Source organism: Pyxicephalus adspersus, chromosome 8 (genome assembly GCF_032062135.1).
Source record: "Pyxicephalus adspersus chromosome 8, UCB_Pads_2.0, whole genome shotgun sequence".
Classification (NCBI taxonomy): Eukaryota; Metazoa; Chordata; class Amphibia; order Anura; family Pyxicephalidae; genus Pyxicephalus; species Pyxicephalus adspersus.
This window is the reverse complement of record NC_092865.1, coordinates 71,446,246-71,462,458: the sequence shown is the minus strand read 5'-3', so window position 1 is coordinate 71,462,458 and position 16,213 is coordinate 71,446,246. Positions and strand designations below refer to the sequence as shown.

The following is a 16,213-nucleotide window of genomic DNA, read 5'->3' as shown; positions in this document are numbered from 1 at the left end:
AGGTGTACAGAGAAAAGAGGACCGGTCCAAGAACTGACCCTTGGGGGACACCAACAGGGAGGAGAGTGGGGGAGGAGGAATTACCATTGAAAGAAACTTGAAAGGAGCGGTCAGACAGATAGGAAGCAAACCCAGAGAGAGCAGTGTTACAGATACCAATGGAGCGCAGGATTTGTATTAGAAGGGGGAGATAACAGTGTCAGAGGAAAGATCACAGAGAAGGAGCAGGGAAAAGTATTAAGTATTATGTCTAAATTGTAGATGGGACAGGTGCTGTGGGAAGTGATTGAAAAGCAAAGCACAGTAGGTTGAATTTAGTTCTGAGGTGAAATGGAAGTCAGTGTAGAAATTTGCAAAAAGAAGGAGCAAATGAGGAGTGGAAGGAAAGACAGATAAGTCTAGCTCAGGGGTAGATAACCCGTGGCTCTTTTGCCTCGCTATTGTGGCTCCCTTAGGCTGCCATTAGGAGATCCCTGATGGGGGATCCCCTTCCTCCCGTAGACACTGCGGAGGAGGGGGATTTCTCCCCTCCTGATGTTCTAATGAAAAAAAATCTACCTGTGAAATAAATCTACCAGGGGTACAAATGGGCGTGTACAATGACGTCATTGTCAGGTAAGTTTCACAGCTGTGTTTGTGTATGAATGCTGCAAGTCATGTTCTGCAAACTTACATCCCTCCCAGTACAAACCTCCAGATCTCCTGAACAGTATGTCCTATCGACCTGAAATTTTCAGGGTACACAGGGGACCTGGATAGCTAGCAGTACCCCAAGTTTAATCTCCCCACCTGTAACATCTTTAAAAATATGCGAGTCATTGTTAGAAAAAATAGTTAAAATTGAACATCAGTGTTTCTGTTTTAAAAGTGTGTCAAGAAGCCAAAATTAAAAATACAAATTATGGACCCCTGGGGCAACTTACATAGCAAGGAGGTGCAAACCCCAAATTTATACCTACCTGTCACAAAGAAATGTCATACTACACTACCCTGTCCCCTTCCCTAATTTGAACCCCAATTTCTCTGAAACAGGGAAATGTACAAAACCAAAAATGTAGGTGCAAGTGGGGGACACCTGTGGCTAACACCCCCTAAAATGTCATCGTTAGGCCATTGTCAGAACATAAAGAACTCTGCCTAATAAAAAAATCTACCGTTACACATTGCTGGAGGCTACTAGCACCTAAACCCCAATTTCTCAGGAACCCGGGTTACAGGTGAACAAAACTAGAGGTGCAAGTAGGCAACACCTGTGGCTAAAACGCCCTAAAATTTCATCTTTGGGCCATCGTCAGAACATAAACTCTGCCTATAAAAAAAATCTACCCTGTTTAAACGTAAGTTTCTAAGGATTTAATCCTACAATGTAATATTTGATATACATAATTGTGTGTAAACATTTGATATAATTATGTAGGCTTTATATTAATTTAATTACGTAACTTTATATTAATATTATATATGTTTAATTATTTAATAATCTATTTATCAATTACCAAATAAATTACCTAATAATTTTAGGAAAAGGAATTTTGATTGCTGAACTTTAAAATATGAAAGTATATACAAGAAAGATTACTGATTACTTTAATCATGAGTATAATAAATCCAGTGATCCAAATGCAATAAATACTGCTCAAATTCATAAAATAAATCATGATACCAGGGGCATAGTTCAGTGTTTAATTTATTTCAAAGTAGGCCTACACAAGCACACTGCACTTCTGTTTGTTGTATTCTGTTGTTGTAACAGGTAAAATAAAAAAAGATTAAAACTTTTAAAAGTTTATATGCTCTGTTATCTTTTGTGGCTCCAGACTACTTTTCTGTAGTAGAAGAGGGGGCAAAATGGCTCTTTTGAAAGTAAAGGTTTCCAACCCCTTTAGCATCCATGACAGGTAAACAAAAGAGTCTGGGCCTGACTGACTTAATTTAGAATTCCACTAAGCAGTGTCTTTTAATTACTTCTAATCTCAACTCTCTAATAGCGACATGTTAATGATTCTGTGGTCCAAGCTTCTGTGGTAGGCTCTATGAGATAACACAGGAAGTGCAGAGAGGACACAAGACAGCTCTGAATCTTTTTTTTCCATCAGATATATAAAAAAAAAAAGTTAAATAGTATGGTAACTATTGAATGCTTCTCTGTACATGTCAAATTGAAGCAAGGTGCACCTTCAGCATGCAATGTCTGATAAGAATGCTGCTTCACCGCACATGTGACAGGTTTCCCCATGTATCATGAAAAGCAGTATTATTAATTACCTGTTCCAAAATGAAATATATTCATCCCGTAAACTGTTTCCACACATCACATACACACTTCTATCTCCAAGAATGTTTTATTTTTTTTAAAAAAAAGCTGTCTAGTTCTGAGGCACTCAAACTAGACAGATAGGTAATTGAAATGCTGCAGTTATGTTAGAATTGCCTCCCTACTGGGATGACTGTTCACAGCAGCCCACTGGGGGGCACTGTTACACCAATATCCTGAATAGATAAAAATATATTTCTAACTGCTGCTAACAATATTAGAGATTAGTAATAGTGCTTACACAAAATAGAGCACCATAAACTATATTTATATTGTTTTCATTTGCAGAAATCTATAGTTTTATAGAAAATCTATATTTTTGTATTTTTTTATATTGTGGAAATATCTATTTTTATAGAAATCTATATTGTTTAGAGTCTGTATTTTGTAACCTTTTATCATCTAATGTAGTGAGTAATATTGTAATAAGTAATTGGAACTAAAAAAGTAATAAAAAATAAAAAGTGTGAAGAATAATAACAATGAAGAATATGAAGAGTAATGTGCTAAAGGGCATATTGATAAATGCTGTGGCAGTTCTCAGCTCTTAGAGCAGGCGTGCCCAACACGTTGATCGCGATCAACTAGTCGATGGCAAAGGCAACATGAGTCGATTGCAGAGTCCTGCCTTACCCCTCCCTGCTGTACGTCTATGGGGATGTCTTTCGTCAGACACCAGGAACTTTGCATCCAAGGCTCGTGTAACAGTGGGGAGGGAGGCAGAGAGGGAGGGAGGGCAGTCTGAGGTGAGCAGTGCTGGGTGGCCAAATCAGTTCAGGCTCGGGGTCAGGGTTCAATTACTGAGATACCTTTGTATAGATTAGCAGTTCTTTTTCTTGTGCAGCACGTCATTCTCCTATGACAGGTGGACTGTAGCTTTCCTGTCACTGTAGTCCTGTAGTGCAATGTCTGTGCAATGTTCTGCCATTTAAGGTCTCATAAGTTTCAGTCACTTCTGTGTCATACTCAGTATGTATATAAATAAATATATGTTTAGCATTTTTATTGTTGGTAGATCATTTTGACTTGGTCATTTTAAAAGTAGCTCAGAAGCCAAAAAAGTGTGGGCTTTGGCTTAAGAGTATCCTTGTACTGGGGATTCACCTCCTACTTTATCAACTTGCTCTTTGTCTCATCACAAGTCATGCAGGGTGAAAACTTTTTTTGTGTGTTTCATACATTTAAAATAACTCCTACACTATGTATATAGCCAGATATACAGGCATATAACATATATGATTTTACCAGCTTATTACACATTTAATGTTTGTAACACAAAGACCTTAGCCAATAAGAAGAATGATTTGACTACTTCCTGAATATCAGCCCAAGCTCCCTTGTCATTGGGCATGGTGGAGTTGGTGCTTGTTCATTGTTCACTGAGAAAACTAGAGAGCTTTGGAGGCGGTTTGCTGAGCCCAGAAACAAGAGTGTTCCTTGCCTGGCTGTAAATCACATATATTAGAATTTCAACAGTGTATTTAGATGTTTGCACAGACTTCTGCTTTAGCGTCTATTCAAAGTTGGGTTGTGTTGCAGCACAAGACTAAAGTACATTTTTCTAAAGTTATTTTTTTTCTGGTTGAAGATAAAAGTCACCAGGGCCAATAGAGAACCTAAAATCTCCCTACCAAGGGCACAGAAAACAAATAACCGACAAAAGGTTCATATGCACCCAAGCCAAATCTATAGCACATGTACTACAGAAATTACAAAGTCAGTATTTTAAAATTTGGTATTTTACTTATTTATATATATAAAAAAAAAAATCAGTATTTTAAACTAGTTCAAACTAGGCAACATTTAAACTAATTTCTTACATATATGGCTTATCATTAAAGTTTAACATTATGGCAAATAAATTCATAATTTTGGTGATTTTTTTGTAATTTCTGAGTCCTATTATTAGAAAACTGAATCTTAAATTTATCAGCAACAATAACATACTGTTGTGTACACAGCTACACGAGGTTTCACTCTGGTAACACAGCTACACAAGGTTACACTTTGTTAACAGAGCTGATATGATCAGAGTGCTTAAAAAGCTTGAATTTTGCTGTCTAGGTGCGCATGTTTAACTGTATGTACAAACATCATGAATGCTTCTAAAACCTATTAGGAACCATAGTACAACACTAATCAATGATGGCTTTATGTTTCTGTGAATCAGCTGTAGTTCCATATGTTTTGGAAGCTTTACTAAAACATCGCGCAAGCTTGACTAATGCTTATTGCACACAAACCTCAACATTATGAATTGGTAATTTAGGAGACAGGGGCGGTTTATCTGAGATACATATATAATTTACCTCTATGATGCCAGGAGGCAGAAGGCCTACTCCAGAGAGGTCCAAATCGCTAATGGTTGTTACAGTTACTGTGTGACTGGGATGATCATACAGAACTGACTCTGTTTTAGCAGTTACCAGTCTCTCTACTTCATCAATTTCCTCTAGGAAAAAAAAAACGTTGGATTTTTTTTTTCCAATCCCACTTTCGGGGAAAAACTATGCCACCCTTCAACATTGAAGTTTTGTTTAACCTTGTGAAGCAAGAAATACTCATCTAAATATGCCATCCAGGTTCCTTACAAGTACAGTTTCCGCTGCACGGAATCACTGATACAGCGTCACCTGCATAGTCAGTCATCTACCTTTCACAGTACGGAGTCCCACAAACTCCCATTGGAAAGTCAATTCGAAGTGTAAAGGCAGTCACACCAACACCCATGAGGAAGCCGACCATATGTACAGAGAGCAGACAGCTGGAGAGTCATGAAACTATGACTTGTGTCTACTGTTGAACATGAGATGCCATGCGCTCCCACCTAAATTACTACAGAACTCAGTGTGCAAATGTTCAAGCACCAGCAGGTTGGAGGAAGTCTGATAATATTAAAGCAGTAGCTAAATCTGCCGTTACCACTTTATGCGCACCCCCCCGCCTTATAATTTTGTTTTCATCACCTATCCGATTTTAACGTTAGTGACATCATTAATAATTCTCTGCAATGCAGACATATTAAAAAAGTGAGCAGTGGGTATGCTACACATGTGATACTAGTGTCTCCGGGATTAAAATCAGAAACGAAGAATGAAAGGGTGGGCTAAGGACCATTCAGCTGATGAGTAAAAGGACTTGAGGATGCTGGATGTCCTCCAGCACAGCGGTCGCCAACCTTTTTGGTCACTAAAATTACCTGCTCCTGACCGCGCATGCACAGGGAGACAGTTGTCAAAGGGGAGAAACCTCCCCCGTAGTGACGTCATAACCCCGCTTACTTTGCCATCGCAGATGTGGACCTGTGATGGGGGGAGGGGGGGGGGGGGCCCCTGCAATTTAAACAATACATGAATTTTGCTTCTGACCCTTGCATCTCAAAACAAAACTTGTAATTTTCCAACTCCTGAGCTGTACATTTACTACAAAACAGAGACATTGTTAGTAAAGTGGAGTACCTAAATAATAAAGGTACATGACTTCATTTTAGTGGTGAAAACCTTATAACCTGCAGTACAAGATTTTTTTTCCCCAATTACAAAACTACACAATAAAAAAACCCTTTGAAAACAAATGATGGTGGGGGCATATCTTACCTCCTCCTTCATCTTCTTTTGTTCTACTTTTATTTTCTGTTTGATTTCTTCCACTGCTGCTTTTCTTCTTTGTAATTTTCTTTTATGGAAACCAGTCAAGTATTCTCTTTAAAAATAAAGAAATGTACATATGATGCCTAGGGCAATCTTTATAGAGTTTGGTACATAAACCCAAAAATGTGGAAATGACATATGCTGATTATTTCTTTCTTTAGCATAGGAATTCTCACAACCAGCTGCCTGGTACTATAAAACTTTATATGAACAAAATGTATTCGGTTGTGATTATTTCTGTAAAACATTAGTAGTTTTTGCATGGGTCTTTGAAGGATGCAGAAACCTATCCTTGGTGGTCTACCTCCAAAATACTCTTTTGTAAACCCACTCCTCCAAGATATGGACCCTGCCACATGGTCTATCCAGGTACAGGCACAGGTACAGGTATGGTGACAAACCCTATGCACGAACATCTTGGAAGAGTGGGGTTAAAGCCTGCACTTACAAAAAGTATAGTGTGTGGAGGAGGTGGAGAAATTAGTATACTCTTCAAAAAAATAGCTACATTTTTTAATATTTATTCCTTAAATAAAAACCTAACCCTCATTGAAAAAAAAATAAACTCAGCTGTCCAGACCTGTACACACCTCTAAGATCTTATCTAACAGTCAACACAAGAATAGGGCTTTAATCTTTTGGAACTGAAGTCATTTTTAGACAGCTCTGTTCTTGATTTTAAAATGTTTATTTCGATGCCAGAAACACATTTCAAAAAATTGAAACAGGAAAGAGTTTACCACTGTGTTCCATCGCCTCTTCTAATAACACTCTGTAGCCATTTAGGAACGGGAGAGAACTTGTGTAAATTTAAAGTAAAATGTTGTCCTGTTTTTGTGTAATACAGAAATTCAACTGCTCTTTACTGGGTCTGCTTTTTTTTTTTCATAATACACCAAATGTTTTCAAGGAGTGACAGTTATGTTACTGCAAAAACTGTATATCACGCTTAGCATTATTGGTGCCTTTCTAGATATGAAAGCTATTCATAGCAACTAAAATGCTAGCTTTTGAACTGTGCATTGATAACAAGCCAGGTGGACTCTCTCCTATTTAGTCCAGAATATGTGGAGACCATAATTTCCAGAAAACTTTGCCTTGATCTAACTAAAAACAAGTTTGTGCCCAGAGAAAGTAGCAGTGTCACTGGGTCATATTTACATATGGTTTCCTATTTGTTTGATAGAGTTTTAACTTTGATTTATTAAAGCAAAAAAAAAAAGTTGTTTGATGACTTCCTAATCCTATGATTTCCACTACAGTATCCTGTCTGATTTTAATGTAGTGCCACCTGAGGGCATTATCCCGGACATCTAATATTGTTTAATTTTATTTTTTTTACCTTGTCTCTTGCTTACAAATTTCTCTGTTTCATTATCTGATATGCAAGCAGGAAGAATCTTAAATGCACGTTAAGGGAGAGGCCATGTCCCTTCTGTAATATTACATACTTAACACAAACACAATACCAAGGCTATTTTAAAATGAGACACACCCAGTGGGTGACCATTAAACAGCTGGAACAAAGTATAGAGGGAAGTACAAAGTGGGCATAATTATAGGGGTTACTGGATACCTATGGAACAAACAACTAGAAGCACTTGATGAATGTTGCTTAACCCAATTTGACCAACCAGCTACAGCTTCCATCAGATAAAAAAAAAAAATTAGAGAGTAGAGCTCTGCTACCTAGTTATTTATAGTAATCATAATTCAATTATTAAGAGCAACACGTGTTAAGGAGGTGCTTCCAACTTCCTGTAGGAGACAAAGTGAAGATGCCGATGGTTCATGTAAGAATTTTAGTTACCTAAGGAGTTTGCAAAAGTGATTTCTTATATAACCTTTGTACACTTCATCACTCACCTTCTCTTCTCCTCATCAAAAACCAGCTCTCGTCGGCTAGAGGAAACTTTCCTATTTTTTCGTTTTCCCATTTTTTTTTTAATTAACAAAAAATGTCAGAACAAGAACTTTGGGGTTGGGATATCTAAAAACAAAGACAAAAAAAAACAAAAAATTAGAAACAAAGTACATAAATTTGGAGCACAATGCTATTGCAAATGCTTGGCTATTATGGAGAAGGGTGAATACCTCTGTCAGGTTTTTACAGCTGTTTCTATCAACTTTAGAGATAAATGCATCATGCAGTTGTTACCTTCACTTCAGGGATATTTTCACTAGTTACCTTTTATGTATCAAGGATACGATGCTGGGGAAGTCAGATTGCAGAAGTACCTAACCCTTCCCCCATTATTACATCTCCACGCCTATCAATATGCAGTAGCTTGAGCAATGCCAGTACATCATTGCTCATGGTGAGCTCAAGGAATGTTTTACGTCTCACTCCATAACGGGAATAGTGTGAAAACGACCATAAGTTATTATCCTAAAAAAGGCGGCAGAAAAATCACTGAAAATTACTTTTAATGTTTACTTTAAACATTAGAGAATATTTTGGTGATTAGGTTAAAGCGTACCTAAACTCAAAACTTTTAATTTACATAGAAGGGTAGACAACCCTTTAATTTAAAGTAAAAATTATTTATTTTCTTAAGTGCAACACCTCCCCTTTATGTCTTGATCGCTGGCGCAAAGCCTCCCTGGATACCTACGTCACAAATGCTGGGAGGCTCCTGGCAGCTGCTTCTGCAAATGGCCTGACAACGCATGCGCAGAAGGAGCCCTTTCATTAATGGAAAAAAAATTGCCGTCACGCATGTGCAGTCAGATTGTCAATCTTTTTTTCTACATTTACATCACCCGATCTCGCGGCTGAGCAGTGCGAGATCAGGTGACATGGGAAGAGGAACCTGGAAGTAGAGACAAGAACATGTCCGCACCCGGCATGGAGGAAGCACCGGGCCAAACACGGATACCGGGACGACGTAGGACCCAAATGAAGAAACCTCCCGACGGACCTGCGGGATTAAAGGCAAGAGTGATTGTTTTTATTTTGGGTCTAGTTCCGCTTTAACATCTAGTCTTAATCTCTTTGCTCCCTGTAAGGAGACTGTAAGATTTTATAAGTAATGGTTTATGGTAATGGTTTACCTTTAGAGTCCTGGGCTGCTTTTCTGCACATCAAGAACATTAATTCCTAACCACCACCTGATGAATTTTCAGGATGTGCTCAAACCTGTGTGGTGCAGAAGCAAAATCTGTCCTAATATCCATCAGCTAGTGACAGGTGGGACATGGGTTTACCAAACCCCACATGTCTCTATAAAGTGGACATGTCACTAGTATCACATAGGGTATGTATCTGCCTCCTACAATAATAAAACATAGGGGCCTATCCCTGGCATGCGCAGAAGAGACATTTTTCCAACAAGGGGAACGAGTTGCCGATCTCACGCATGTGCAGCACCCAACAGCCTCCCGGGATGCCTGAAGTAGGTATCCCGGAGGCTCCGTGCTCCCATTCATTCTCGATCACCTAGGCAGGGCAGTGCTGCACACTTTTTTTTTTTTAAAGGATGTTGCACTAAAAAAAAAAGCTGAATTTTTACTTTACATAAAACGGTTGTCTACTCTTTTATGCAAAGTGAAATTACTGGGTTTAGGTGCGCTTTAAGTGAATGCAGCTTTTAGATACTGCTGATTTTTCCAGAATTCCTCATTTCTGGGCACCTTTGTAAACATTACACATTACATACACATACTACACACAGTACACACACACTATATACACATATTACACATAGTACACACACAGTACATACACATAATATGCACACATATTACACACAGTACATACACAACACTTCCAATACTGGCACACAGAGAATACAGGAAGTCCTGTGCTGGGAGCTGAATCCAGGGATAACCATGATGCAGATTACACAGCAGGCCCAGCATAGAATCACAGCACTGACTGACAGCAAAGTGACTCCACTGACACAAAATGTCACCACCAGCTGTATACTGTGCAATGTCCGTGTATTATTCACCAATACCTTTCACCTACATTTCCCAATGGAGCCCAGAATTCAGATTATAAAACTTGCCGCTTCAACACTGCCAGAAAGGTGCAGCCCGCCCAGCTCTGCGGCAGACAAACCGGCAACACGTTTCCATAGAGTATCACTCACATACATACAACACGCGCCTCACACTGACTTCCGGCCTTGCAGTAGTGACGTCACATAAACGCGCCGCATTAGTAAGAGAAGAGATGACAGGATTCTTGTGTTTAGTAGTTTGGGGGTTCTTTTCACACACAAGTGTGCCAAAGTGTGAAAAAAAATAATAAACAGAAAGCGTGGTATTCTTTGCACATCATTTTAATTTCCCATTACCAAAAACATTTTATTGTGAAAAGCCATTTTTAAGTCATCCTGAAAGAAATCTGCAATATAAATTGTGGTGACTTGTGGTGTCCATTATCCTTCCCAGCAATGCAGGCTGCACCTTAGTTCTGTCCTCTTCCCATTATAGGACACATTGTGTTCCTGCTCACATTTTAGATTTGAACTGAAAATGAATCATTGAAAGAGTTTTGTCAGAAAGAAACATAGAGCCTGGCGTCACAGATGTCCTATATTAAAAAAGGCCAATTGTTTGCCTTAAACTAAACTGAAAATAAAAAAAATCACACGTGCTTTTAATCCTATAGATCCCTCAATGGCGCTGGTACTTCTTGCGATCCGGTCCCGAGTCATCCTGAAATTCCTTTTTGTCCCGGCGCAGAGGAAGCGCCGGGCGCTGCCATCTTCTATCTTCTCTTTTGTCGTCTTTTTGCTCCGTCACCCAATCTTGCTCTTTGCAGGCGTGAGATCGGGTGATGTAGCCGCTGTGAAGGGGTAAAAGAGCCGATCCCACTGCGCATACGTGAGATCGGCATCTCTTTCCGGAAAAAATCCCCCTCTGCACATGTCCGAGATCAGAGCATGCGCAGAACGAGCAGCCGGAGCCCCCCTGATGCATGATGTAGGTATTCCAGGAGCCTCTGCCGCGGCGATCAACACTTAAAGGGTCGCTACTGCAACTTTAAAAAAAAAAAAAAAAATACATTATTACTGTCTATCCTTTTATGTAAAAAATGTTGAGTTTAGGTACGCTTTAGTATCAACTCCTGATACCCTTAATACATTGTAGAGTTACTGTACTTTCAAACAATGTACACTTATCCTGCTTTTCATTTTCCTCCATAAAGATTTCAGTGTTTCCCAGAAGCTGCAACATTATATAATATTATTATTATTAATAATAAACAGGATTTATATAGCACCAACATATTACGCAGTGCTGTACATTAAATAGGGGTTTGACAGACAGATACAGACAATGACACAGGAGGAGGAGAGGACTGAAGAGCTTACAATCTAGGAGGTAGGCGAAGTAACACACAATAGGAGGGGAATATGGAGTGGTGGGTGAGTCAGAAGGGATTAGGAGACAGAACAAGACGGGTAGGTGAGGTTGAAGTGTTGGGTTTTGAGTGCTGAGTGAGCAGAAAGTAGGAGGAAGCCAAATAAGACGAGGAAGACCATTCCAGAGAGTCGGGGCAGCTCTAGAAAAGTCTTGGAGCCGTGCGTGTGAGGAAGTCATTGGCAGGTCATTGGAGGAAAGAAGAGAGCGGCTAGGGGAGTATTTTTCCACCAGGTCAGAAAGGTAAGTGGGGTAAGAACTGTGGAGGGATTTGAAGGCAAATGGAGGCAGCAGAAGAGGAGTGGTGGGAAGGCTATGTATCAGGTAGGTGGATAGGTGGGATTGCTGTGTATGGGGTAGGTAGGTGGGAAGGCTATGTATCAGGTAGGTGGGTAGGTGGGAAGGCTGTGTATTTGGTAGGTAGGTGGGAAGGCTGTGTATGGGGTAGGTAGATGGGAAGCCTGTGTATCAGGTAGGTGGGTAGGTGGGAAGGCTGTGTATTTGGTAGGTAGGTGGGTAGGCTGTGTATGGGGTGAGTAGGTGGTAAGAATGGATAAGTCTGACTGCATTATTCATAATAGATTGTAGAGGAGAGAGTCTGGTTAGGGGAATACCAGAGAGGAGAAGGTTACAGCAGTCTAGACGAGACATGATAAGAGCGTGTACAAGGAGTTTGGTGATACATCCACCACCACCTGAGCAGTAAAACTTCCTTGGATTTCAATGGAACATCTAGATAGGCCTAGTTTGAATGTACATTTTCTCTTTAAGTCACTAACCTTGAACAAATTTGCAGATGAAGGTGTATTCTTTTATTTTAACGTTATACATGCTCATGTATGGTAACATACAATACGTGTTTTGCATTGATGTGTATTTTATTTTTAAAAGACCCCTTTAAAAGTGATTTGAATAGGAGAATGTAGGTGCACATACCCTAAATGCAGCATGTAGGGAAAGTTAAGAAAGCTTCTGCCAACTTCTTCTTTCTTCTCTTCCTGTACAGGATCTTCAGACATCTTGATTGGCCAGGCCAGGAGGATGTGACAGTTCATGAATTCCCAGCACAATAAATACAATTATAGCATACGTGGTAAAACTCAGAACGTAATGTGTTTCTGAATAAATACATTTTAGAAACTTGCTGGTGTTATTGTTAGTGGCACAAGGTTTTATTTTATCCATTAATATTTAAATGTTGTAAATTTGAGCTTTGCTGAAAAGATCGTAAGCTGGTGTAACCCTAGGCATTTTTTGAAATTTTATAAAATCTTATTTTTAATAATCAACATATCCCCTGTTCTGCATATACTGCCCGAATCATACAGAGCTTAGACATTGGTTAGATAGAGCCCAACATGCAGATGAGGCTCTTAAAAATAAGATGTTATTACAATATATAGAAAGAAATAATTCTGTTAAAATATGAATTACTTTCAGTTTTTTTTTCTTTCAGATTTACCTAAGGCTTTGGCTTTCATCACTGCCCAATCTTAAACCCACAACCATAAGCATATGAGTCAGCACCACTAACTGCTACACCAGAGGAGACATGCAGCAAAGGAATGCAGATTCTTATTAATTAGGATACAAGTTTCAGGTTGGAGGAGCGCACATTTGTTTCTGCATGAAGCCTGTCCTAGGTAACACACACAGCCCCTTTGATGGACAGCTAGTGACATGACTATGGACTTTGCAAAGCTCTGCGTAATATGACGGTGCTATATAAATACCGTATATAATATTATTAATGTAATAACTAACTAAATGACTGGAAGAAAAGGAAAGCAAATAGCTTAAGTAGAAGTTGACGTGGCCATGGAGCACACATGGAGCATGGAGTGGGAGAGGGCTTGATATTGCTTGTAGTCTATCAGACAGGAAATGAGTGATCTTTTATCTGCCCCCTTCCTTTAGTTTTCTATGACACCCTATAGTAGTGGACCTTTTTGGTCTCACCCACAGATCTGGTCTCTGAATAGGTTAGGTGCAGCATAGTAATTATGTCACTACTACTTTTACAATGTATTTTTTTGTTGTTTTTGTTTTTTTTTTGTTTTTGTTTGTTTATTTTTCATTTTTTTAAATTAAAGCTTTATTAGGTAAGTACAACAAAGGAAACACACATTAACAATAAGGTACAATTACAAAAAAAGGAAGTAAACTAAACAAATTAATAATCACATTGGAATACATTAAAACATATAGCAAGATAAAGTAGTATATAACAGAGGTTGGTCTAAGTCGGTGACTTCAAGTCCAAGTAGAGTTCCAAGTCAAGTCTCAAGTCACCAATAATTCTTCCAAGTCGAGTCCCGAGTCAAGTCACTTCATTTATTCCCATTTGTCCCCATATAGAAACAGAGCTCAGATCGTGTTCTTGAGCACAGGATCACACTCTTAAGTCCACAGCTTTCTCCTTTGACAGCTAAAGGGGGAAGGGAGGAAGGCAGTGAGGATTTTGTAACACGCCCCCCCCCCCTTCAGCTGTCAGAGGAGAAAACTTAGAAAGCAAGAAAGGCAGGAAGGAAGGCGGTGTTATGTTACAGAAAACTCACTGCCTTCCTGCCCACCTTTCTAGTATTCTAAGATTTCTTTTCTAAAAGCTGAAGGGGAGGGGGCTGTGTAACAGAAGCCTTACTGCCTTCCTCCCTTCCCCCTTCAACTGTCAGCAGAGAAAGCAAGTCATGAGTTGCAAGTTGCTGGGGAAAACCCAGAGTCGAGTTGCAAGTAGTTCATTAGGTGAACTAAATTCAAAAGTCCCTCAAAACAAAAAAAATTTACTTACCTTTAATCGCGCAGGGCAGTCGAACGGTCCGGAGGTCTCTTACATCAGGTCCCGTGTTGTCCCGGCATCCGTCTTTGGGCTGGCACTCTGGGCCCCCCCATCTTCGCATCCTCTACCTTGTTCATCTTTCTACGTCACCTGACCCAGGCGCGAGATTGGGTGACATAAATGGGAAAAAATGTGCAGTGAAATCGAAGTAGCACCCAAGAGCCTCCTGGGATGCGTGACGTAGGTATCCCAGGAGGCTTTGCACTCCCATTCATTCTCGATTGCCTAGGTGATCGAGAATTAGGGGGCAGTGCTGCTCCCTTTAAAAAAAAAAAAAAAATGGCGTTGCACTTGGTGTTGGTGTTGCAAAAGTTTAGGTACATTCGGAGTCGGATGACTCAAGTTTCCACCTCTGGTATATAACACAACCATGTTTGTTCCAGCAGTCAGAACAAGAATTCCTGAGTAGTTTGCACCTGGTCGTTAAAGATATATGAAAAAGAAAAAAAAAGTACAATTACTTATAGTACCATTGGACTTACCATTAGTTTTTAACATTTATTCAAGGTGGGAAGGGTAGTTAGGGCGAATTGGGAATAGAAGTAGAGAGAAGTAAAGAGAGAAGTAAAGATTTTAAACAACAAGAAAATCTCAGTTATCAATTTTACTATTCCTTGCAGGTACATAGAGAGGGGGAGAATTAACATGGATATTAGACATCTTCTTGGAGAGCTGTAAAATAGTCCAGGAATTCCCATGACAGGTTCCAGTAGAACCATTCAAGGCTTGTGGCTTCTTCAGTACCTTTAAGGGAGGCAGTGAGTTCTTCCATGAGATATAACTCGTTCGATCGTTCAAACCGGTGGGCAACATATTTTTTTGATGGTAAGGCTGCCCACACTGCCATCTGGACAGAGATATGACAGCTATGCTATGTTTTTTACAAGCTGATGAACAATGGCTGCCCTTTTGTAATCTAATTACACAGAAACTGTATAGTGTAATTTTCTGTTGCAAGTCTGTGTTGCAAGTTATGTCTCAATATGACTGGGCAGTTCAGTAGGCACTAAAGTTTAATTGCACTATTACTGTAGCCTGTAAACTAACAGACCTGGTCGGACTTGGCTGAGGACACAATAAATTAGGGTGTGACTGTTAATCATCTATGCCGGTATAGAGAAACATAAGAAAAGAGTTGCATTTCTAAGTGCAAATTTTTGAACTTCTATAGTTTTGTATCTGCAGTTGTTAAGCTTTCCTTCTTAAAATCGCTTACCCATTTAGTTGTTGTCTTATTACACACTCTTACCAAAATTAAAATGAAAAAAAATGGTAGATCTCTACTTTTATCAATGCCAAAACAAGACATCATCGACATAGGAAGGTCATTGTATTGAACCACCCACAGGGTTGTATTGTGAGACAATCTTTGTTTCACAAACTAAGGCTACGTCTACAGAGACTGTTACCCCAGCGTTTAAACAGAGCATTTAAATGCCAATGGCCCTAATTTATGAAAGCTCTCCAAGGCTGGAGAGGATACACTCTCATCAGTGAAGCTTTCATCAGTGAATCCAGTCCAGGATTAAAAACATTTGCTAGCAAATAGCAAATTACTTTTAGGAAATCCATTCCATGTTTGCTGAATCACCCAGCTTCACCAATGAAAGTATATTCTCTCCAGCTTTGAAAAGCTTTAATAAATCATGCCCAATGTGTGAAATTCATTCATTCCAATGGGCCAGTCTATACTAGAGCATTTTTATTACGGGCTGTAAAGCAAACACCTCTTGCAGCTTTTGTAAAGACTGCCCATAAGCACTCACAAATGCAACCTGAATACCAAAAAATGGGCTTTTGTAGTTGTTGTTTGCATGTCTTGAGACATCTAGGAGGTTTTTCCTCTATTCTAACTCATCTCTGACACATATCTTGGTTTAGGTAATATAAATTTAAATGCTTAAACTCATATAAAAGTTGTATGGGCATTTATAAGTGTGTAAAATTAGTGTCAGTGTAGCCAAGTATGTAATCTACATATAGCTGATTTTTTTCACAAGCTTATCTAATAAAACATTGAAAGGACTATAAATTAAGGAT

General features: G+C 39.2%; 1 protein-coding gene across 1 annotated transcript in view; it reads right to left on the bottom strand.

The window, feature by feature from the left end:
- NOL12 (nucleolar protein 12) overlaps nucleotides 1–10,074 on the bottom strand; it is a 12,875-nt gene extending 2,801 nt beyond the window's left edge. The window contains exons 1-4 of the mRNA XM_072421118.1: nucleotides 9,935–10,074; nucleotides 7,831–7,954; nucleotides 5,911–6,016; nucleotides 4,624–4,821 (exon numbers count right to left, since the gene is read on the bottom strand). Of these exons, the coding sequence (XP_072277219.1) occupies nucleotides 4,624–4,821; nucleotides 5,911–6,016; nucleotides 7,831–7,901 (375 nt within the window). The 5' untranslated portion in view covers nucleotides 7,902–7,954; nucleotides 9,935–10,074. The remainder of the gene's footprint in view (nucleotides 1–4,623; nucleotides 4,822–5,910; nucleotides 6,017–7,830; nucleotides 7,955–9,934) is intronic.
- Nucleotides 10,075–16,213: the final 6,139 nt, after the last annotated feature.